General features: G+C 39.9%; 1 protein-coding gene across 1 annotated transcript in view; it reads right to left on the bottom strand.

Moving 5' to 3' along the window:
* The window catches only part of NID1 (nidogen 1), a 47,245-nt gene that overhangs the window by 8,109 nt on the left and 14,195 nt on the right, over positions 1–24,941 (bottom strand). Inside the window, exons 7-15 of the mRNA XM_065680234.1 lie at positions 23,654–23,854; positions 22,045–22,290; positions 20,967–21,110; positions 18,958–19,086; positions 15,467–15,610; positions 14,595–14,717; positions 6,747–6,968; positions 5,911–6,083; positions 3,282–3,408 (exon numbers count right to left, since the gene is read on the bottom strand). Of these exons, the coding sequence (XP_065536306.1) occupies positions 3,282–3,408; positions 5,911–6,083; positions 6,747–6,968; positions 14,595–14,717; positions 15,467–15,610; positions 18,958–19,086; positions 20,967–21,110; positions 22,045–22,290; positions 23,654–23,854 (1,509 nt within the window). The remainder of the gene's footprint in view (positions 1–3,281; positions 3,409–5,910; positions 6,084–6,746; positions 6,969–14,594; positions 14,718–15,466; positions 15,611–18,957; positions 19,087–20,966; positions 21,111–22,044; positions 22,291–23,653; positions 23,855–24,941) is intronic.

Below are 24,941 nucleotides of genomic sequence, written 5' to 3'. Positions count from 1 at the left end.
TTAGTTACAAGGACTTCACACTATTACTTGTACTTCTCCAACTGCCCCTGTGGAGCTAAACTTGTCATTGCAAGAAACCACCCTCGCCATATATTTCAGACCCTCAAATGTTCCTACTCTTTTCCTGCTCATGGCAGTGGCCTCCTTTTTTAAGGCGCCGTTGGTGATAAACCCCAGTCCACTGAGATCACCGATTGGTGGCAGCAGAGCGCCCAGTCTCTTTTAGGAACAGAAGGAAGTAGCAGGCCAAGGATCTTCTGCAACTTATTTTCAGGAGCCCCTGTTCCTTGACTGGTTTCCTTGCTTCATTTTTCTTGTGTTAGCTATATGCCAGGAGATTTAAAGAAGTCTAATGTAAATACCTTTGTCCAGTTGACAATGAGCCAAGAAAAAACTATCCCCCGCGGAGGGATAAATGAATACACAGGCTTCATGTATCACCAGTCTTTCCTGAGGCATAAATATATTCCTGCTATACTGTCATCAGGCCTGATAGTCACAGGCTGTGTCCCTGGGGACATGCTTGTATAGTCATGTATGGCTGATAAGCTACTAGTACAAAGAGGAAAGCTCTCCTTCCCAACCTGCCTCCACAGCTGCAAAGCTCAGAAAGCCTCCACAGGCTATACAGCTGCAGCGATGGATGAGAACTGGATGAGGCTGCACAATAAAACATGTTTCTGCAAAGTAACACAACTTGGATCACAAGAGTTTTCACAAATAAAAAAAACCAGTGCATTCCACAAAAATACACGAGCACTGAAGAAAGCAGCTGCAGCTCACAGGAGGAGAAGGCAAAGATCAAAACAAGGGATCCTCATGAGTTTTCTGAGAGGGAGGCATTCTCTTATTTCCTGAAATTTTAAAGTTTCGGTTTTGGGCAGCACTGAAGACATCCATTCAAATACTGAATATTCAACCTTCTTTTATTCTGACTCCTTACTGAAGAGCCCATTAACATACGGAAAGTAAAGTGCAACAGTGTTCAACATCTCTTCAGGAATGGCATTCACTTTGTATGCAGACAACAGAACAGAAATCGTGGGATGTCTGTACACGTACAATGTTATTTGTAGCAGATAAAACCTGTGACATTTCCATGTGGCATTGAAGCATCTTGAGTTACCTAAACCAATCAAATTTAGTTGAAAGCCTTCACAAATATTCTAAAAGTATTTTATACATTGCAAGGTTTTTAATGTGTGCTCACACGCATTAAGCTAATTCATATCCACATCCAATTTTCAGCAATAGCAATATCCTTCCCTTTTTAAAGGGCAGAATCTTAGAAAATATTAGTGGAAATCAGAAACCCTTTACCCACAGAAACTGAGATTTCACATTTGTGAATGTACAGGCACAGGCTTACACTACAGGTTAGAGTCCCTTTCAGATTAAATATGCTGGGATGAAAAAAACATCTTTCAAATATCTCAAGCTGGACAGAAATATGAAGCTCTGTAATTGCTGGAATGGTTAGGGATGGCCTTAAGCTCTCCATTCGCAGGACAATAGTAGGATCCAAGCTGCTCCCATTTTCCACTGCCCCTGAGAGCCTGAATGGAGTCCCAGCAAGCTGGCTATTTTGAAGGACAAACTCCAGGCGGAGATACTCGACCCGTCCAAAGAAAAGAGTTTTAAAACTGGTTGATCACTTTTGCTAAAATAATTTCCTAAGTTTTTGTGACAAAGAACCTGTAAAGGATCAAAGCACAGGCAACTTCTTTAGGGGAAGGAGTGTGAGAAGAGGACATAAACCATAAAAGCACTAACTTCACAATACCCTCTAGTCCAATTCTCAAATCCTTGAACAACTCCAAGGGCAAAAACTGAACAAGGTGGCTTTACTCACTTTTATTTTACAGCTTGACTGAGGGGCATGGAAAGTCACAGCTGAAACAGTTTCTAACCACTTTTACAAGTGTTTGACCCCAAGCCCAGGAACAGAGAGCAGGGGTTCCTCTCTTTAGCCTCTGCTCACCAGCCCTTTTTCAGCAGAGCAGGCAGCTGACAGGCAGAGAACAGGAGAGAAACTGACAACCAAATCTCAGCTAGCCAGCATCTGTCTTGCTTGCCAGACAAAAAAAAATGATGCCCACAGATGATATTCCACAGAACATATAAATGCACCTCTACTCACCCTGAGTTCTGATTGCACTTAATACCCATTCAACAGCAAACTGACAATCCGTCATCCCCTTTTGAGATCATAAGTACACTGAATAATGATGGGTCTACTCCAGTACATGACCTAGGTTTTAATGATAACCTTCCTTCTTCACACAGTTACATCTTGTAGCCATTACATGTAAGCAGGAATAACGTCTATCTACAGTAGTATGAATTTAGCCTACCTATGTGTTCCATTCCTCATGGCCAGAAGCATGGAAACTTTCCAGCATGGTTGACAAGACGTGACTACAAAAGAGGTAGGCTACACAAAGGCTGCCAGGCTGAGCACAGCATAGCACAGCCACTCCTCAACGCGGGAAAGTGAGGCCTTGGGTTGCTTTAAAAATCCAGGATGTTGTGACCTGGGGATTTGCCCTGAAAGTACTAGCTGTGCTGCCCCACTTTAGTGGCAGCCCTTAAGATCCCACCACATGTAGAGAGAAGTAAAGGCCACAAAATCCTACCTCAAAATTCCTCCCTGGAAGTGACAAAGCATCCAAAGGAGAACGAGTTTGGGGTTTGGTTTATTTGTTTGTGTTTTTTAACTTTCCTGAATGCAGCAAGAACATAAGCAATACTTAAGACTGTAATTACGTACAGATATCCTCTAACCATTCCTGTGAGGAGCTGAGACACTGTCCAAGGCCCAGACTATGAGACTCTGAACCCTGCACACGTTAGTGCCTTGAGATATGCTTTAAAACCACCAGAGCAGCTTGATTCATCTTTCAAAACTCTCAACCTTTTATTAAAACGTTACCAGTGATGTTCATAAGGTACTCAGTGGTTTGACAGATGCAGTATCCTGCGACTGCAGATAAGGACAGAAACATCTCACTGACATGCTGCTCCACTTCCAGCCTTAAAGTTCGTTTATTTAAAGAGAGCCATCTTGCCTATCTTAGCAGTAGAAAGGCAGTGAAGGCCTATTGCACAGGGAGCAGATCTTTTTTCAGTTTATGTTATCCAGGCTTTTTGGCTATTGTTTATCCAAATAACACCAACATGTCATGCTATATCTCAGGCAATAGCTGGGAAGTACCTATTACTAAATTCATGTCTAATGCCATTCTTAGGGAGTAGCAAGAGGAAGAGTTTTGTGCTGTTACCTGTTTTGATGATGGTTGTTGGCTCCCCACCATTCAGGCTAGCCCTGCTGATTGAAGGGCCACTGATGTCTGTCCAATAAACCATCTTGTCTGAGCAATCATAAGCAACTCCAATAACAACTTTGTCCTGTTGGTCAACAAACAAGTTACATCACCTTATGCTAAACAGCAGTTATTTGCCAGCAGCACTAACTTACGGATCTAAGTCTCAAGCCTGAAAAAAAAATCCCAAATTCTTGAGGAAAGGTGGGAGATCGGGAGGACAGGCAGTGAAAAAGATTGGCTGACAGTCATTGTACTTTCTATTACAAGTCCCTTTTAACTAGCAGACACCATTTACAATTATTTCGTTTCAAAGAAGCATTGTAGGTATCACTACTGAACTGACTTCCACAACTTCACCTGCATATCAGTTTAAGGAAAGTTCATGTTGTTATTTTACTGTTATTCCTCATGTACTTTTTTCTCTCATTCTTTCCCTTCAACAAGGAATAAGGACTTTTATCAAATCCGACTTGTGTTCTGGATATTCATCAACCAATGCATTATGGCTACATTTCAGTAGTGCTACACACATAATAACATTTGGCTCAAAAAAGTTCTAGCAAAGTTAGTCATAAAAATAAAAAATAGCTTAAATACTCCATAAATCATTCTGCTGAAAAGAATATGCTCAGGGACAAAGAACATATAAATATGTATGTATCTGCGATTTGCCAGGCAGAAGGAGATAGAGTTTAAGTTTAGAGTTGAAACTCTTTCCTCTAGGCAAATGAAAGTGACTTTCAGGTGTCCTGGGTTCTGCAGTTGCAGTCATTTTTCTCCTTCTTAGTAGCTGGTGCAGCGCTCTGTTTTTGACTTTTGGCCTGGGAATAACGCTGATAACACCAATGTTTTAGTTACTGCTCAGTAATGTTTAGATTGGCCTTAGGACTTTGTGAGTCTCATGCTCTGCCAGGGAGGAGGGGAAGCTGGGAGGAAGCAGAGACAGGACACCTGACCCAGGCTAGCCGAAGAGGTATTCCATACCACAGCACGTCATGCCCGGGGAGGTAGCTGGCTGTTACCTGGAAGGGTGCTCTCTCTTCTCAGTTGGGCTCATTTCGGCAGGTGGTATCGTATTCTCTTCCCTTGTTATTTCCTTTATCATTATTATTATTGGCGGTAGCAGCAGTGGTTTGTGTTATACCTTAGTTACTGGGCTGCTCTTATCTCAACCCATGGGAGCTACATTCTTTCGATTCTTCTCCGCACCCCTCCAGGAGCTGGGGTGGGGGGGAAGGAAAGTAAGAGGTGGGGGGAGTAGAAACTGTGTGGCTGACTGCGTTTAAACAACGACATCAGGGTAAAACAATAATTTCACATAGATTCTCAGGTCTGTCACCTTTGCTGCTTTTGTAACTCGCAACTTCTTAGAAAGATGGTCAAAAAGCATTAAACAAGATGCTCTTACTCACTGACATTAGTGCCATAGGTTACAAAATCTAAACACCTCTAAGCTGCAAAACACTGCCACTTTACAAGTACACAATGCTGAGACAATACAGAGACAACACTGTCAGAGACAGAAAGTTTCATTTTAATTGAAAGTTCTAAGGAAGATTTAGTTGCATCTTATCTCTTGGAAGCCCTTTCCTGAAATTACTTCAGCTAGATCAGCAAATAATGAGACTATTTGATGAGGATTCAGAATCATGTCTCTATGATGTGCCTAACCCACCAATTTTGCACACTATTTTACTTCATTTTTATATTACTACAACAGCACTTAAGTCTAGAGACAAAAGCTTGATTTTACCTTTACATCACAGCACAGTTTGTGGTACTATTTACTGAAATAAATCTGTGTAATTTAGTCAGTATTTGGACTACTAGATATTCACAAGCAATGTTAAAAGCAGCCAGCATACTACCTGGTATTGCTATCTATTAGAAATACAGTACCACTGGAAAAAAACAGAAATCCCAGGCTTTGGGCAAAACAAATTAATGTGATGAAACTGGAAGCGAGAAGAGTTGGCTTGTGTCACAGGTGATGGGAATGATAGATTCTCAGAAGAAGGGACCCATTCTCAAGGAAAAGGATTCTTAGGACAGTAGTAAGAAATGTGGGAAAAAGATTTGCCACCCACTGGGCCTGCACATGGAGAAGAAAGCAAAAACCAAACAATAATAATCTATATATAACTGTAGCCAAGAAGTGCAGAGAACTGACTGAAAACCAGGAAGAGATCAAGACTTACGAAGAAAGCTGGAAGGACTGAGAAAGAAAAATAGGGTCTCCCCATATACTGGTCTTGTAAGTCTCCTAGACTTTGATATCAGTCAGAAAGCAAATGGAAGTGAGAGTTTATGTGATGAACTGTTGGAAGCATGCGAGATCACAAATATTAGATTTTTGTCTTATGAGCTATTCTTTAAAGGCAAAGCATTTTTTTCTATATCTCAGTTTTAGGCTTTTGACTATTCAGGCCAGGAATTTTCAGTGGCAAAGTGATGGGATACTGAAATTTTAATCAAAGGTAAAAATTGAGTTTGGAACTTAAATTATTAAGTTATACAGATAAGACACTCATCTTTGTTACACATCTTCTTAAAATACATAGATTTAGTGTAGTAGGTTACTTACTGGAATATGCAGGAGTGCTTTTGCACCATTTTTCTTCATATTGTTCCCCTCTAGTGGAACATGTTCGATTTTACCACTTTGGGCAAAAAGCAAGTGTGTTCCTGGCGGCAGAGGTACTGTATCTGGTCGAACAGAGGGCCCAATAACAACAGGAGGAGCAGCTGTGCTCAGACCTTGTTAATAGAGAAGGAAACAGATAGGGATAAAATTAGCTTGTACAGCATAACAAACTTTGTTATTTGCAGAGACACAATTATAGTCAGACTTCATAGAAGGAAACAGTCTTATAAACAGACACTAATAGCTATAATTAGATGCAGAAAGCTTCTGATTTTTTCCCCTTGGCTGACGGAGAAGGCCCAATTGACATAATAGGTCTTTTCATGTTCAGCTCTGTACTTGCTCTTTCCTTCAGCTCTTTAGAAGGATGTATCTTATTTCACAGAAGGATGCATTTCGCATCTGAAGTGAGGAAGATGTAGGAAAGAGCATTCTTAATTTCCTGAGGCAAGTCTGTTACATTCAGATTTGCCACGTCTCCCAGAGGGCAGGAACTACAGGACCCCTCACAGTTTCAAGGCAGAAAAGAAGTTAGAAAACCAAATTTTTATCCAGAAGCTCACCACAGTGGTTCAGGTGCCCTGGCTGAATGAAAAGCATATGCTGCAGTTACTGAATTGCTGCAGCACGATCCGTATTATCACTGGGACAGCAATGATCCGCATTGCTCCAAGCCAGTGCTGCATTTCTCAGAGCCATGACTAAGACCCACATTTGGGGGATAGTGAACCCGGGTTGAAAGACACCTACAAGGAACAAGTGCTTCAGCCACTTACATGGTGGTCGAACTCCTGGGCCACTTCTGGTGCCATCAATCTCATTTCCATCCCTATCCACACACCAACAATATCCACTGCTAGAATGGCACTGGGTAGGCAGGTAATTCCCATGCTCATCGCACTGGGGAATGAAGTGACGAACTCCCATCTCCCTTGGGAAGAACGCGCCTCCACTTCCAAGAGCTGCTTCTCGCTCGTGTTGGCATTTGGTCTTTTCCACTTCGGTGAGGAAGGAAAAAAAACGAAAAAGAAAAAGACCAGTGACTATTTCCATTATAACTATGTTCCATAAACAGTTGATGTATACTGACCACTTATGATGCAAGTATTTTTACTGCTGGAGGAGCATGGCAGTGTTACAAACCTTGAAGGCATATGCCTTCAGTGCACCATCAGGAAGTCTGCCCTGTGTAAATATGACTCATTTGCCCTAAACTGACGTCACTTTATTTTTTGCTGTCTAGTTTAAAACAGAACAAACAGCCCCCCTGTAGCTTCCTACACTGAAGGGTCATAAACAGAAGCTGGAAAACCCAGTCTTTCTCCCTGAGGCACATTAGCAAGAACATTCTGTCCAGCTTGTGAACCCTACATCTACTCACTTGACGATTATCCATGGGCCTTGAAATGTAACTAATCAGCCAGGCCATAGAGTGGATAAAGGATTTTTTGTAGTACTAAAAGTCAAGTTTCCCTTCAGAGCCACAAGAGAAAACCACAACGTGAGACAGATGCTGAGTCCTCTACAGAGCCTAGGAAGTGAAACTCCTCATTGCTTTGATGTATATTAGATTTTTTTAGAGCTCAGTTATCAAGTTTAAGCACTCATTTGATACTTTTGGGCTTAAGAAGGAACTGCAAGGACAGATTACCCGTAAGAGCATAACTAAGGCTACGTAGAAAAAAGGAATACTACTGTGTATGCAGAGAAACACATGCAAACCAGCTACACCACATGCATATGTGTTGTTGTAGAGATTACAGAGGAAAGACTAACTTCACAGATTGTCAGAAGATTCAGGGATTCAGTTATTTTGGTTTCAATTTTACAAAATAGTCTGGACTAAAAGATACATCTTATTGTACTATTTGTTATGTGATAGGGAATGTTATCTGGATCAATATACCCTTTTAGATACAAAACAACATAATGAAATTAAAAGAATACAATAAAAATAACATCTTTCCTTCTCTGACAAAGAAACATGGCTTAGTTTTACCTTACACTTGAGACCTTGAAGAGTTCTGTGCACTGGGAGAGAAAGAGTTCTTGTCAATGATTTCTGCAGACAGTTAGAAATACTTACCACAAACTGCCTGCTGAAGAGGCTTTAACATTACACTTCCATTTATTCCTTCCTTGTTTTTACATTGCCTGGTGGACAGCATTAGCTATGTGTGGTTCAGACTAGACCGAGTCCAGCTGAGCAAAGATAATCCCCCACACCCACAGACTGTTGTTGTGTAAAGCACACAAATAATAAAAAACTATCCTTCTATTTTGTATTAAACTAGTTATGCAAGCAAAAGCTTTGGACAAGTTTCATGCACCTGGACACAATTAGTGAAATATAAATGTCTGGAGAACAGCTCACTCTAAACAACTGAAATATTTGGCACCAGCTTTAATGTGGGTGGTGGAGAGCATTGAATCAACCTACAAAGCCAGAGGCTGAAGGAAAGCCTCTATCTCAAATTTTCTTTTCATGTACCCAATGCACTATGCATATACAGGTAAAAAATGTTGATTCTAGCAACCAGATAATTTTGTGATAGGTTTTGGTTTGTGGGGTTTTTTGGTGTTTTGTTTGTTTGTTTGTTTGTTTTTAAGCTCTAATTATATGCATTTCTCACAAGAGAAAGCAGGAGGAATATAGAATATTGGTAGACTGACCCACCCTATGTTTATTTATCGCAGAACAAAATCTTGACTGCATTCATGTCATCTTTGAGAGACACTATTAGCTCCACCTCAGTGGGATATAAAAACAAACGTAAAAGCTGGTTGGTTTTCCTTCCCATATGAAACTCCTAGAATTAGGGAATACTCAACAGCTTACGTATTTTTTAATCCACAGACTAAATCAACTTTATGAAAATGAGTTAGCAAATATGAATTACACAAAGGAGTATGTACAGGCCCAGACAGGACCCAGTTATAATACAGAAAATATATTAGTATTATAATACTAATACCGGTGTACTTTCCAATTTCAAGACAATATTCACATTTGTATCTGCAGATTTTATACAGGAATATGGATGGAATTTTTGAAGAGTACTGATCTTATAATGACCAAGATGAAGCTCACAAATGGCCTGCTTGTGCATTTAGCCCCACTGAAGTCAAGAGACAAGTCAAGCAGAATGATTTTCAAAATTAGTACTCAGCTTCTAGAAGGCAGAAAATATGATTTGTTCTTTCCAAAAAATCTCATCAACACTGATTTTTCAGTTGCATAAAGAGATGTCAAATACCCTATTGCCACTCACTTTTAGGGATAACTTCTGTGTTTTACGCTTCTGTGCTCCTGAGAGCGTCTTATATTTGCTATATCTTTTTTAACAGTATCAAGTGTGATAAGTAATCCATGCCGAAGAAATACTCTGGAAAGGAACATGGTAGTACTGGCTTTATTTATCTGTGTCAACTCCATCTTTCAACATTAAACTCCTTTCAGCTAACATGAATTTAGCCAATATTAAAATTTATAAATCAAAACAACCCCTAAGCTAGTTATAACAGTCCAAACCAGGCACTTGGAATCCACCCTGTATTTTTTTCTCTTCTAATCTCTGAATCATGAGCAGAATTACTGTGCTTACAGTTTAGAGACACCTAAGGAAAAGCAAGCTGAATCCCAGTCCAGTGCTGTAGCCTATGCAGCAATAAAGGCACAATAATCTGAGATACCAATGACATCTGGTTGGGATAGTCTGCTTATACAGTTAATGCATTTTACTCGGTGTGTTTAAGAGAAGATGGTTCAATTCTGTAAGTTTTAAATTCCAGTTATTAACCATCTGAGATGAGGCTAGCTATGATAGAGTTGGAAAGATGAGATTGACACAGAAAATAAAACACGTTCCCTGCCTTGATGAGCTAACAGCACAAGTTAAAATATCTAACAAGAACTGGCACATATCTAGGTAGTACAAGGGCAAGGCTACTTTGTAAGCCAGCTTTCTAGATACAACCTTTTTTAGTTAGTAACTTTCCTTTCCTTCAGTACAGTAGCCTAAATGAGGTTTCTTGGCGCTCTTCCTTTAGTATAAATACATTAATATTTCATCCAGTCAAGACTTCAAAGATACAGAACAATTAACATAAGGTCAGTTCTCTGATCCCTTAATTGGCATGAAAAAAAACCCACTTCCATCAACTACAGCAGGTAGAGCTAAGAGCAGATAACACCTACTGGGTGTAATGGTGCTGTTAGATCTGCTACTTTACCTGATGGTAACAAATGGAAACCAAGCCAAGCCTATTCCAAGACTCCTTATCTATGAGTTACCAGCCCTGATTTTCAGAGGTTCTTACCAGTCTTGAAGCGCACATTGGAAAGTCAAGCCAAATGATCATGCCAATAATAAGAAAAATGGTATACACTAGGGTTAGTTCATACTGCCAGAGATGAAACAAACAGTAAGAGCAAGACCTGGGTTATCTTCAGTAATGCAGTAAGGTAGTGTTGGCAACAGCCTTTTACGAACAGCAGGACCAAGTTTCAATATTTTTCAGTATCTATGTTTCAACATTACTGATTAGAGGTTGTTAAAAAAGTGAGTAAAAATCCATTCTCACTTTCTTTCAATGCAGTTGATGCTTGGCTGATGAGGGTAACATGCTGATCCAATAGCTTGTGTTTCCCTATGGCACTCTACCTACACCCATAGGACAGTATCATTTTCAAGACAAAGCACCATGGTGTGGGCTACCTTAATTTGATACACAATTAAAAACTGACAAATCACCTGAGACAGTGAATGGATGTCATGAAGTAGTGATATTTCTAGTAAGTTTATTTCTAGTAAGTCTACTAGTGATACTTCTAGTAAGTTTCCATATTAGCTTAGCCTTGGTTTTAAATTTCCTTATCAAGAAATTTGATACCCTCATGAGGACTGCATCATTTCTGGAAGACAAATAGGCCATAAACATGAGAGCAGGACCTCATCACTAGGTAAATTGAGCTTATGAAAATCAACCAGTAGATTCACACAACCAAATGGAAAGTTACACTTCTTAGAATACCTGTGTATTCCATCCTCTAAAGATAGACTCCTCTAGGAAGCCACAACCAAAAAGAGCTATCAGCAGGTAAGTGCAAGCAGATAAGCTGTCAACACCCAGGTCAGTGCTATAGGCATTGTGAGGGGATATAAATAAGAACTCGGCATATACACAGGGAATAACACACAGGTATAGAAAAGCGATTTGGGAGATGATTCTCTGGCAGCCACAGTTCAAAAAGACAATGAAAAACTGAACCAGTGTACAGAAAAGAGCTCGAGAGAGAAACTATAGCATGGAACAGAGAGATTAAAGGCTTGATGAAGAATTTATGTTCCATGGACACCACAGTACACACAAGTCAGATTAGAGATATAGAACGGTGCATCCACTTGCTTCATAGGCTACTAGTAGCAATCTGGAATTTAAAAGTCATGGAAATATATCATGGAACTTGAAAAAAATGAAATGGAAATAGCATGCATATGCAAAGTGAGCCAGATGAAAACCAAACATGTACGCATTTCTCAGGTAAGTGAAGAAATAAACAGAATGAGGAAAAAACCCGCAACTTAAAGCCCTGTAGAAGTACCCAAAATCTTAAAGGAAAGCTCTTGCAGCAGCACTGCAGAAAATGGTTTATGGACTTTGCAGAAAATTATTTATGGACTTTTCCAAAAACAAGGAAGGCTAAGGAAACAGGATGAGAAACGGATATATGGGACATCTTCCATTTCGCAGGGGATTTTAGTCTGAAACCCTAAACCAAATTTAATTAAATTCTGCAACGGCATCTAGAAATTGTTAAAGATCTGACATAGATACCCAAACAGGTTTTCATTCATTCACAAGCTAAAGACAGAAGTCATTCAAAACCATGTCCAGAATCAGTATGTAGTCAGAGAGTACTTTTTAATTTCCTGTGTAGATTACTTAATTCCCCACACACCACAATGAGTTATATTGGCCATATGTAATTGCTGTTCTTAGATTTTGTCTCCCCCCCCAAAAAAAAAAAAAAAAAAAGAAGAGAGGGGTATAAAACTCAAAATTAACAGACTTGCTTTTGTCCCTTCATTTTTCCTTCATAATCTTTCACTGACAGCATTGCCTCGGTAAGTGCATTTCTCATGTGAAGTGGATTATATACAGAGGACCAGCAAATGACACTTAACAATCAGACCCCTAGTTCCAAGAATCTAGATTTGTTTCTGTTTACTAAACAGTGTCTGGGGTCTGTAGGGGTAGAAACACTCAGACATCTGGGTTTTTGAAATGGAAAAATGAAGCGTGAGGAAATAATGAAGTACAGACTTTCTTAATAGCTGTGAGCAGCGGGACATTCCAGCGTCATTAACTCTTTCCTTAACTTACTGGCTCCCTCCTACAGACTTCTCTTGTGCATAATTCAAATCCATTTTACTTGTTAATCTATTTGTTTCAAGAGTTACTGTTCAGCAGTGGTATGATTCAATAGTAGGTTTCATGTAATAATAAAGACACCAAATAAGCAAGGAATTGTATACATGGATTAGAAAAGGGGACTGCAAAAAGAACTGAGTATTTCGATGAATAAAACTTTCCATGCCATTAACAACCAGGAAAGACTTAAATTACTTGACTGAGGCTAATTAGATCAAAGCTTTAGTAGCTAAAAAGGGGAAGAAAGGGTCTCTAATTACAGCTGAATACAGTACAGCCTCATCTGGAGTCTCCATTCTGAAGCAACTTACTTTACAAATTGGGTGCTAAAGTAAACTAAGATGCTTTCTGCTAGGCTTCAGAAAGCGTATTTTGGTTCTGTCTCATGGCAATGATTAACTGTTGGATATATCGTTTAAGAAGTACTAAAGCTTTAGCAACAGATGACATCCCAAGGGCAGCTATGGTTCTATTAACTCTCTTAAGAAGTGAGCAGTAGCTAAGTTTGTTGCAAACACCGCCATTGCTGCAGACTAGGAGAGCAGTACAGCTACTCTCAACTTCAGTCAGGATGCAGCAAAAGTACGACTTTTTAATCTGCACAGTTGTTTTTTTTGCTCAATACCTTTCATGAGGAAAACCAAATTATACAAGTGATTCTAAAGCATGTCTTCTACTAGTAGTACAAGAGTGCTAAAAAAAGAAAGTAATCAGAGAGATATGAACACTAACAAAACCTGGCAGATCCCACCCACTAGAACAGTAGATACAACAAAACTCTCCAAAATATTTTATTACTACCATTAAAGCTTTGCCATAAAAAAAAGAAATAAAACAAACCACAAAAAACCCACCCCAGAACATTCAAGATACAATTGCTTTGCTTGTAGAATGTAAAAAAGCATACAGGATAAGGACAAAAAATAACACAAGGCTACTACAAAACAGTACACTGTGCTTAGCAGTTTAGTAGACACACTAACCACTGCATATGAAAAGGTGGTGTTTTTAACAACAAGAAAACCAAACAAAAGCCCCCCACTAAAGTATGCTATCACATGCACTCAGAAAAAATTGTGCCCTGGTAATAAAGTAAATCGGTTGAATTCAAGTATCAGCCTACCAAAACACCTGTTTCAGCTACAAAGGTGATGTGCCAGCCATGAGAGCACAATTTCTGCCTCTACAATGCTACCTGAAGAACTGGAAGCTTTGAGGTTTGATATTGCTTCATGTTATCCACATCATGTTTCTCCTCTAGGAGGAATAATCCTGCTTTTATCAGCTGGTTAGTTAGCTAAATATTTTGACACAGGTCAGAAATACTAGGTAGTTCTTCATTCATCTGGCATTAAAATGAAAATACACATGGACATTCGTGCATGAAAAGCTAGTTAAACATAATACTGAAGGACTGACAAAGTGGAAAAAGCTAGAGCTTCAGAATTAAATACTGCAAAGCAGCAATGAAAGCATTTGACATTCTGCAAAACCTGAGTGCTGTCCCATGGGTTTGCCATGCTTTTTAATTAAAGCGACCTGAATGATGCTACTTTGTGCTTTCCTTACTTTCTTTTTTTAAGCATACCTTCAAGATCAGAAGTTTTATACTTCAAGGCCCAAAGTACAACACAAGAACAGAAGTGTGGGAGGGTGAAGAACTTTCTGCTAAATACGGAACAAGCTGGGTAAATAGAGAAACAACTGAGTACCATTCTTTTTGGACTCTGGCTGGCTCTACGTGGCATGGTGGCATCTAGATCCCACTTCAGACAACAGTAGGTTGGTCTCATCCTTTACTTTTCTTCTGAAATTGTTGCTTTTCTTTTACAGTGCCAATAATTCCGGATATTTTATTATAAGTAACTACTGGGTAAGCAAACCAAATCAACCTGTGACCAAACTTACTCAAAGCAGCTTCAAAAGACAGTATCAGCTTGGGGCTGAGAACTGCTGAGCATAGAACAACCACAGCATGAAATGGCACATTGAACAGGGTATCATGGAAAAGTCAAGATACAGATTTTGACACAAGTTTGGTGAAGCTCAAAACCTGAAACACTTGAGAAAGAATAAAGACCTCAATAAGACAACACACAATTTGTTCTAGAGAAGAGCCAACTTAACATAGATTCTTCAATTCCCAAATTACATTTCCCATCCAACTTTCAAGAACTGTAAAATTTTACCTCCTAACACACACCGGAAACCATCCCCACGATACCCTGCCTTACACTGGCAGCTGAAGGACCCAGGAGTGTTGTAGCAGAAAGCATCCGGATGACAGTGGCCCTGTTGACATTCATCTATATCTGTAAAAGAAAAGAGCAATCTCAGGTAACTGTTAGTCCTGATGGACAAATGAGAGCCACAAACTAAAGTGCAAACCTGCCATATTATTTTCAGGCTTCTATCTTAGGATATCTGGTTAGAGTTCAGAGACAGTTCTGTGAAAGAAAGTCTATACAGAAATGTAAAGAAGGAGGAAGAGAAAAAAAAGAAAGCAGGAATGTATTTTAGGTTCTGTCTCTCGGCAAACCTGTGCACTCTGCTGTTCTGATGAATAACTAGCATTAACTCACATAGTACTTTAGAAATACACGCCCATGTTCCTCAAGGAAAAGACTTAACACAGCAAGATAAGTGTGATTTAGCCAGCAACATTTCCAACACATAGTTAGGTAAAGCTGCTCCTCTACTGCACTCCAATTGACATGAAACAGAATATATTTTTTTACATAGCTTGAGCATCATGTGTCACTGCCTCATTCGTATACACCAATACGGTGCAAAGGGTCGCATCAAGTGAATATCTAGTTTGCTAACTGCAATACTGCAATTTCTGCATTTAACTCATTTTGGGCCTTCTTTAGCTGAAATACTGAAGAGTGAACTCAAAAATGAGGGGAGGAAAGGACAAAAGCTTAATGCAGCGCCTACCTGAAAGATTTAAACTATGGAATTTCCTGCTTTAAATCCCAAGTAACTATAGGGCATTGCAATAACCAGCCAAGCTGTGCAATAAAGGGTATAAAAACCCCCAACGAATGGTGCTACCCACCCTCACAGGCTCGTCCATCTCCAGAGAAGCCAGGGAGGCATGTGCAGATGTAGGCAGACCCTCCGGTGTACACACACTGGGCACGTTGAGGAATGTCACAGTTGTGTGTGCCTGTCTGGCAATGGTTTATGGCATATTCAACAGCTGCAGGTTAGATATAAAGAGAGGAGATGAAAATCTGAATTTCCCTCTGTGAAGTCTAAAGCTCATGATAAGTTTCTAGGGAGAGAAGACTAGCTGTGAAAGCATACAGAAGAGAAAGGAAACAAGGGAAACTTGCTGTTTGTGAGCTGGTTTGGGGATTGGGATTTTTTTTCTTTTTTCTTTTTTTTTTTTTTTTTTTGGGGTCAATGTCTCCCCTTTCACTGGTGTTAAATCCTCTTATGAATGTTTTACAAGGAACCTAATGTCCCCAGCATCTCCTTGATATTTGTTAATATTGAGCAGGGCAGAAAGGCTACCACAACGACAGATCCTAATATCCATGACAGTTTTGTTTAGAATAAGGGGTCCTGAATAAAGAAATGTAAGGCATCTCGCAGACATACCTCACGTGTCAGCTAGAGTGGCCAGTTCACTTCACTGTGGATTACTGGATATCCCACTACGCTCATCTAGCACTGACCAAGGGCTGTCATCACTTGGCAACAGATAGGAGCTGTGACTCACTCAATAGCAGATAAACACATTTGTCAACTGCTGGGGAGATTTTTGACCAACAGTGGAAGCTGGGACCAATCCTGCAGCTTTTCAGAACTTTCTCATTGTTGACAGCAGTAACTTTGAAGGTATTGCACTGCTTTACACACATATTATTTCAGGTAGTCACTGAAGCCCTGCCTATGCTTACCTGTTATGTCAAAGAAGAGGAAAGGAAACCATAGTATTTAAAATAGGAGGCAAAGTACTATGAAAAGTTGGGCCCAGAAACAGGTGAGTTTGCAGTGTGTACATTTAGGAACAGAATTCCAGCTGCTGTGACAGAGAATCCACTAAGGCTTTCTTTACGTAGTTCTTACAAGGAGTTGACAGGGGTCCAAGACAAGACTCCACAATTCTCCTTTCATCACAGTATGTATACATGAACTGCCACACTATCAGCAGGGAAATAACAAAAATCTACCATCAAAGCCAGATCTGAAAACAGTTGTGTTTTCCATTTCTCTGGAGGAGATTACATCATTGTTAGAATCATTTATATCTCTGTTTGACAAAGCTTTATATTACAAAATAATCTATTCAGAGCTGCACTATAAATGCATAATACTGGGAGTTGGAGCTCAAAGGGAGGGCCCAAATCTTCCTGTTCCTCAGCCTACAAAAAGGAGAACAGGACTGATTTACAACTCTCTTCTAAAGATATCCAGCAAGTCTCACAGCTGGTATGAAAAAGCTGCAGTATCAGAAAAGCTGAATCAGAGTTAGTATCCATTGTAACCTGCAAAAGCACAAAGATGTTAACTGTTGCCCCTTCTGGTGTTCAAGTTGTCTGTAGGTTATAAAATCCTCCCCTGAGGAAAGGGAAAAAGATTACCATGATATTTATTTTCAGTCCATTGGGAAACTAGAGCTCATCTTGGTTCTCTTCAGTCTTACAGATGCAAGGTTTGGTTTTGATAGAAAGAAGGGATCAAACTGAAGTCCTTCAAGCTGGGCAAGGAATTACTTAGTACTTGTTAGAAGTGTGACACATTAACTTCACGAAAAAGTGGTAAAGTGAAGCCAGCATGGTCGTGGCTGGAGGGAGGAATGTTCGCTTTCAGATCCAAGTGACAGAAGTGCAGTGGTGGGCATAACAGAAAGGACATACAGTTGCCCTTACACATCTCACCCTATCCCTTCCACCATCCTGGCAGAAGAAGTTGCTTTTTCCAACTGTTCTGCAACAAAGGGGAAACTTGGGTGCACTGTGAACAGATGTGAATGGTAATTGTTACTGAAGTAGAGAAATGGGGCTTGTGATGGAATGCAATATGCAGCATGTAAAGCCACACTTTAAGGGGAGCAATGCAACTTTCTGCTGAAAGATGAAGGCTTCTCAGTCTTAACTGAAGAACACTCTTGGCTATAATGAGGAAAGAACTGAATGCCTTAGCTTATCAGAGAGTAACTAAACTTCTACCACAAAGCAGTCACAACAGAAGCAAATGTAATCCTCACCTATTATCAGTTATTTCCAAATAAAACAGGAACTGGTCCAATGGTACTGGAAGAGTGTGTATAGGTTTTATCAGTACAGAATTACTATCAGGTTGCAAACAGACAAAAAAGTCTAACAAAAAAAGAAAGAAAACTAATCTATATCCTATCCTGACAGTTGCAGCTGTAGCGGGAGAGTCATTACCCCTCTTCTAGCTGCCATTTGTGGATTATTTTTTTATTTAGCTTTCGATATTTGCAATATAAATGACACCAGAAAGAATCAGATTAATGTTCCAGGGTGTAAAGTTTATGTTTTTTCTTTCTGTATGGAAAATTCACTTTCAATATACACCACACACAATCATCTTGCAATTCTGCCAGACACCAAATGGAATTTCTACAACTTCAGTGAAAAACAGAGCAAACAGGAAAAACTATCCCTTGCTAGGACAACCTTAGTCCAGCAAGTACAGATTAACTCAGGCTCCCTCCAGAAAAAAATGGTTTTTAATTAAATAACTAATTCAGTGACAACTACTGAAGTTTTAATGGCTCATCAACAGACCAGCTAGCTTTCCTCCAAATCACACAAATTTTAACAGTGAAATGACCTGTAGTTGTAATTTCTTTCCAGCATGATTACCTATCACTTCAGAATAAGCCTGCAATAGCCAAGACACACTCACACTGGTTTAGACCTGTGTATTGCCTTGTCAAGGGTTGAATCTGTAACTAAAGTCTAATCTGTTGAATTTAATTTTGGATTAGATAAGGAAAACCAAAACAAAATGAAACAAACAACAAAAAAAGACAAAACAAATAATAAACACCCCCAAAAAACAAACAAACAAAAAAAACAAAAGCAAACTCACCTACCACCCCCCCCAAGAAAAAAACAACCAAAAAACCACAAAGCCCTCAAAAGCCAAAGTGCAGCACTGCAGAAAATGCAGAAAAAGCCCTACCTCATCCTGAATGTGTGATGCTGTGAAATATCAACAAATTAGTAACTGCTCACTTTAATTTTCCTGCTTTTACAAATTTGGATTTTACTTCCATGTGAAATCTGCAGCTAATGGTACAGAAAGGACAGAAGCATTCAATAATTTCCTCCTCCTATTTGGAAACATTAGGAATGGGGAATTTTTATAACATAAAAACAAAGTACTTCGGGCAGCTTCTTCAGTTACTGTTACCTAATAGATTGTACCACTACCTGCAGCATGAGGTCCTAAGTTCAACTCATGTTAAAAGTCCGTGCAGATCCCTGAAGTTGTTTGCTGTCCCTGGGAAATGAATGACAGCCCGAAAGCCCAGTGGGCAGTGCTTTTAAGAAATGTGAAGCTTACCAACACAAGTCCGCCCATCAGCTGCAAACTGGTATCCTTCAACACACTCACAGCGGTAGGTTCCCGGCTGGTTGTTGCAGACTGCATTGTTGCCACATAGAGCTGGTTGCTCTGAACATTCATCAACATCTAGAATATTGTAAGGATTCCAGTTATTACAAGGATACATTTAATACTGCTACCAGAAAAACAGGAACCATGTAACTGTTAGATAACAGCAGACCTGCATATTTAAACCACATCTTTGATAGTGTCCTGGGTTCTGCAGTAGCAGTCATTTTTCTCCTTCTTAGTAGCTGGTGCAGTACTGTGGTTTTGACTTTCGGCCAGGGAAGAGCGCTGATAACACCGATGTTTTTGGTTGCTGCTCAGTAATGTTTAGTCTGACCAAGGACTTTGTGAGTCTCATGCTGTGCCAGGGAGGAGGGGAAGCCGGGAGGAAGCAGAGACAGGACACCTGACCCAAACTGACCAAAGAGGTATTCCATACCACAGCACGTCATGCCCACTATATAAACTGGGGACAATTACCCGGAAAGGCTTGATCACTGCTCGGGTCGGGCTGGGTATCGGTTGGTAGGTGATGAGCGGTTGTATTCTCTTCCCTTGTTATTTCCCTTATCATTATTATCATTGGTGGTAGCAGCAGTGATTTGCGTTATACCTTAGTTACTGGGCTGTTTCTTATCTCAACCTGTGCGAGTTACATTCTCTCAATTCTCCACCCCATCCCTCCAGCAGCTGGGGCTAGAAAGGCGGGGAGTGAGAGAGAGGCTGCGTGGTTCTGATTTACAGCTGGGCTTAAACCGTACCAGATGGACCATACCTCTTAAGAGATATTAGTAACCTGAAAATAAGTTTTCAGAAGACTGTGTCTTCAGCTAATTTGCACCAAAAAAACCAAAACAAAACAAAACAAAAAACAAACCCAAAATGAACCACGCAACAAAACCCCAAAACTGAAACAAAACCACAGAAGAGGTCAGGAAATCAGACAGGAAGAAGGAACCACTGAGAATAAAGATAAAAATAAATGCAGCCTACAAGGTGATCAGAAACAGTGATGACTACCATGGGAACGTGAGCTTCAGGAAATACTTCTCCTTTCGTTATCCATATACACTTCTAATCCACTGCTGCTCAGCTCACAGCACCAGAGGACTGAGAGGGACAATGTGGTGCTGGCATTTTCATTTGCAAGTTGATTTAAGGATTGGAGGGAGGGTTGTGTTTTGGGGAGCTTTATTAAACAAACACACAAAACCACCTAGAATGACTCAGTTAATAAAATATGCACCATCCCTATTGGTTAATTAATACGCAATTTCACCTCTTGAAAACAAGTATTTGTGCTGTGCCTTGACTATAAAACAAACCCCAAATGCATTAAGAATACAGAGCTGGGAAATAAAAGTCTCCTTCAACAAAAAGGATTTTCAAAGCAGATCTTGAAATAGATGATTTCAATTGGTTCCACATATCTGTATGTATGCCATTCTTCATCTCCCTCAAGAGCTCGTAACCTTGTTGACTCATTTTAACCAGAACTTGTAGTAAATGTCTCAAAACTTAGTTCCTAGAGGTTTTATGAAAAGTAACCTTGTTGATCCATTTTAACCAGAACTTGTAGTAAATGTCTCAAAACTTAGTTCCTAGAGATTTTATAAGAAGACAAGCTGGGTAGGAAAGATGTTTTGCAAGCTAGAAAAACATACCCAAGTTTGACCCTTCAGGAGAGTCAAATGCATACTTTGGTTATTGAATTACACCAGCTACTCCAGCATCCCTCTAACCTATCTTAGAATCATAGAATCAACTAGGTTGGAAAAGATCAGCAAGTCCAACCTTGACCCCAGACTGCCAAGTCCACCATTAGTCATGTCACTTTCCCCAGAACAGCCTTTCAGGACATTTTCACTTTGCTGGAATGGCTAGTCCTAAGGGTCAATACACCCAAGCAAAATAAATTCTACATTAGCTGTCATTTTGTAAGGAAAGCTTTCTGATACCGTAACAAACGCTTCCATCTCCACGGAAGCCAATTGAACATTCACAGAAGAAATGATTTCCAGTTCCTGGACGACAGATTGCATTGGTGTCACAGTTATGGGTACCAGTGTAGCAAGGATTCCGGTTAATGTCAGCAGAGCCATCTGGGAAGAGAGACCATATTTAACCATGACAACTCTACCCAAGTGATAGCACTCAGCTAAAGCCCAGAAGGAGGTTGCTTGTAGAGCACATGAAACAAGGAAAGAAAATACTTTTTGCACCAGGAAGAGGACTTTGCAGGTGATACACAGGACATGAATGTTAGACATGGCAACTGCACCCTGTATTCCCTGTTACTTGTGCAAAGGACTGCTGAGTTAAAAAATAGAGAAGCCACACGAAACTCTCTAAAGAGTAAGACTGACAAAGATAATGCATCTCCCTGTCACTGCCACTAGACTCAAAGTGTGATTCTTAACAGCTTGGTTTATTCATTTTAATTAGTAGAACTTTATTTTGCAACCAACAGAAGTGTCTTTTCTTGTACTCAGCCGGTGTTCATTTTCAAATTGCTTTTTTTTTCTGATTTTAGGGCAAACAGACAAACTTGAATAGCTCAAACAGAATATACACTTCATAGGCTGCCTACTTTCCTAGACAGTGCCATGTTTGAAGATCAATTATAGAAATGAGCTGTTTCACTGGCAAAATTTTATTTCACTCTTTTGCCCTTTGGTCTGACAATAAAAAAAAAATTCATTAATAGAGGAACTATAAATTAGGTAAATGATACACTCCGTGTGTTTGGGCAGCAACAGAATTAAGGTGGCATATTGAGATTATTTCAAGCAATCAGACACAAACTCCACTGAATTGCAAGAGGAGATAATCCCTTAAATATTCTTCTCCAAGTGAAAATACAAACTTTCAGAGGTCACATTTTTCATCTTAATTGATGGACCCAGACTTCTACTGACTAATATAACAAATTAATTCAACTCATTAATACCCAACTAACGCACTCTAAAATAATATAGAAGCCTGCTCTTAATTACTCAAAAAAGAGAAAAAGAAAGATTTCCAATTCATACATACCACTGATTGGGCCAATGGAATTACTCGTAGCATATCGCAGAATCTGCTCATCTCTGTTATACAAGACAAATACACCATCCACTGAGAGCTGCTGAGTAGCAGAAGTAGCATGGTAAGAGTCATCATGAATGCATTCATCAAACGAGATTGTCTGTCGCCACTGATAAGCGCCTGTGTATGTGGAAGCAACCCCATCCCTTTCTGGCTCTGTCACTGTGTACTCCCTCGTGGATGATGAAGTGATCACTGGAACATGGCAACAAAAGGGCTGAGCAGAACAGGAAATAAAAATACTATGCCAAATGCTATCTGTAGACTTAAGATACAGGCTGAGCAGTGTAATTTGAAATTTCAAAGTCAAGAAGCTATGACAGCAGACGTATTTGCGTGCAAAGGAATAGGCACTTGACTAGGCTTACCCTGTTCGCAGGTACAGCTTTGATGAATGAGTCACATAATTTATCTTTACCTTTCAAAAACTTAACTTTACTTTATGAGTTGCCAGGTAAAGGAAGGCAAATTCAACTCAGAAAACTCAGAGGTTTCTTTAGATGAATTTAATACTGGATCTGTAAGTGAAAGACAAGAGCCATCCCATCACCACTAAACTACACCTACTTTTAGTTCATTGTAGGATACTGGCCTTGGATTTCAACACAGCCCTGAAGAAGATGCGTGTCTGAGAGCTCTGGAATGCTTCACAAGTTTTCTACATCGTGCAAAATTGTGACCAAAACTCTTCAAAGCAAATTTGGGCTAGTGGATTCTCCCACCAACAGAAAAGCTCCTCAATACTCCACTATTCCTGGGCATTCCACAGACTGCTTTCTCTTTATTGCTCTTTGCTGCGGCCAGCCGGCCTAGCAGTCTACGCCGCAGCCTCACTTTAATTTTGATGTGTTGAAATACCCATAATTTTATCCAGGAAGAGGAAAGCAAAAGAAGGGAGATTTCCCTGTAAATGGTGAAATGAAGAATGTCTCTCTTACCAAATCTCAGAGTCTGGGGTAAGGAAAAGAGAGGAGGAAAGTACTGAAGAGATAACAGATGAAACCGAACAGGGAATAAAAAGGTTCCTAATTATCTGGTCAGTTCAAATTGAGCTCAAATAATACTGACAAATGCACATCACTACCGCAAAGCAGTTACTGCAATGTAGTTTACATGGCACATACTGGTAAACAGCTGGTTTGCACACTCTCAGACAAGACCAAAGCCCACTTAATTACATTACCACAAAAAGGTATACACCAGCACAGCTCCTACTGAATTGTTGTGGACCCTACAAAAAGCTTTGCAACTTGTATGACTGCCATCAGCAATGTAAATATAAAGCCAACAAAAAGGGAAATCGGGAGTATTTTACAAACATCAGTCCATAGACAGTTAAACAATTTTTTTTTTCAATAAAAAGTGTTAGAAACATTTGCATTGCCCCACGCAAAATCCACTTTCTTTTGAGACCTGTTCCTAAGAAGCAAAAATCAACCTTCTGTAAATCAAAGGCATCTAAATACACTTGCTAAGAAGGGAATAAAATAATGGTTTTCTAATTGTCTTACTGTAGGATTGTTTACTTTCTTATCATTTCATGCTTATGGAACCTTACCAGAACTGGAAGTATGATAGAGTTCAGTATATGGTTCTATATGGACTGATGCACCAGATGGGATCTCAGGTATTCTGCCCTCCATTTCTGTGCTGATTGTAAGGTGACCATGCTCATCAATTCCACTGAATTTCTGCTTGATAACAAGCTTCTCGTTGTTGCCAAGAAAAGTGACTTCAGTTTGCCGTGTAAACTCACCACCTAAAGAAATGGTATTAGTTAAACCACTTGACGTCATATTTTGAAGCATATGCCAAATCATAATTATACTTTCTATTCAAAGTATTGCTTCTAGTAGATAAAATATAAATAAGTACTTTCTGCAAGCTTTGAGGCAGCATAATTGCTTATGTTTTGGGTTTCTACAGAAATAACTTTCAGAGGTATACTAAATATAGAATCATAGAATAGTTAGGGTTGGAAAGGACCTTAAGATCATCAAGTTCCAAACCCCCTGCCATGGGCAGGGACACCTCACACTAAACCGTGTCACCCAAGGCTCTGTCCAACCTGGCCTTGAACATCACCAGGGATGGAGCATTTACAACTTCCTTGGGCAACCCATTCCTGTCTCACCACCCTCACAGTAAAGAACTTCCTCCTTATATCTAATCTAAACTTCCCCTGTTCAAGTTTGAACCCATTACCCCTTGTCCTATCACTACAGTCCCTAAAGAAGAGTCCCTCTCTAGTGTCCTCATAGGCCCCCTTCAGATACTGGAAGGCTGCTATGGGGTCTCCACGCAGCCTTCTCTTCTCCAGGCTGAACAGCCCCAACTTCCTCAGCCTGTCTTCATACGGGAGGTGCTCCAGTCCCCTGATCATCCTCGTGGCCCTCCTCTGGACTTGTTCCAGCAGTTCCATGTCCTTTTTATGTTGAGGACACCAGAATTGTAGACAATACTCCAAGTGAGGTGCCATGAGAGAATAGGGTCTTTACAGATCAGATATCTCCACAGATCTGAATAAATGACATCAAGTGCAAAGATACAAAGTGCTGCAGATAAAACCAGACAAAAATATTTGTCTGATATTTCTTTCATAGGGTTGTTACTGAATTGAGCAAGTAGCTGGGTGGTGTCTGTCACCAATGATCTGATTCTACATCACTAACGGCTGGGAAATTTTCTCAGGGCAGATATGATTGGATGCTGCATGGAAACTACCTTTTCTTAAGCACTGAACACACTAAATTGCAAGAAAGCCTAAGAAGCAGTTTGGGTTTTTTGAATTTAAAACAAACAAACAAACAATGTTCCAACAAAACTACCAACAGTAGGTCTTATCG

This window comes from Lathamus discolor, chromosome 5 (genome assembly GCF_037157495.1).
Source record: "Lathamus discolor isolate bLatDis1 chromosome 5, bLatDis1.hap1, whole genome shotgun sequence".
Classification (NCBI taxonomy): domain Eukaryota; kingdom Metazoa; phylum Chordata; class Aves; order Psittaciformes; family Psittacidae; genus Lathamus; species Lathamus discolor.
The sequence above is the reverse complement of the archived record's forward strand: the minus strand, read 5'-3'. Positions and strand labels throughout refer to the sequence as shown.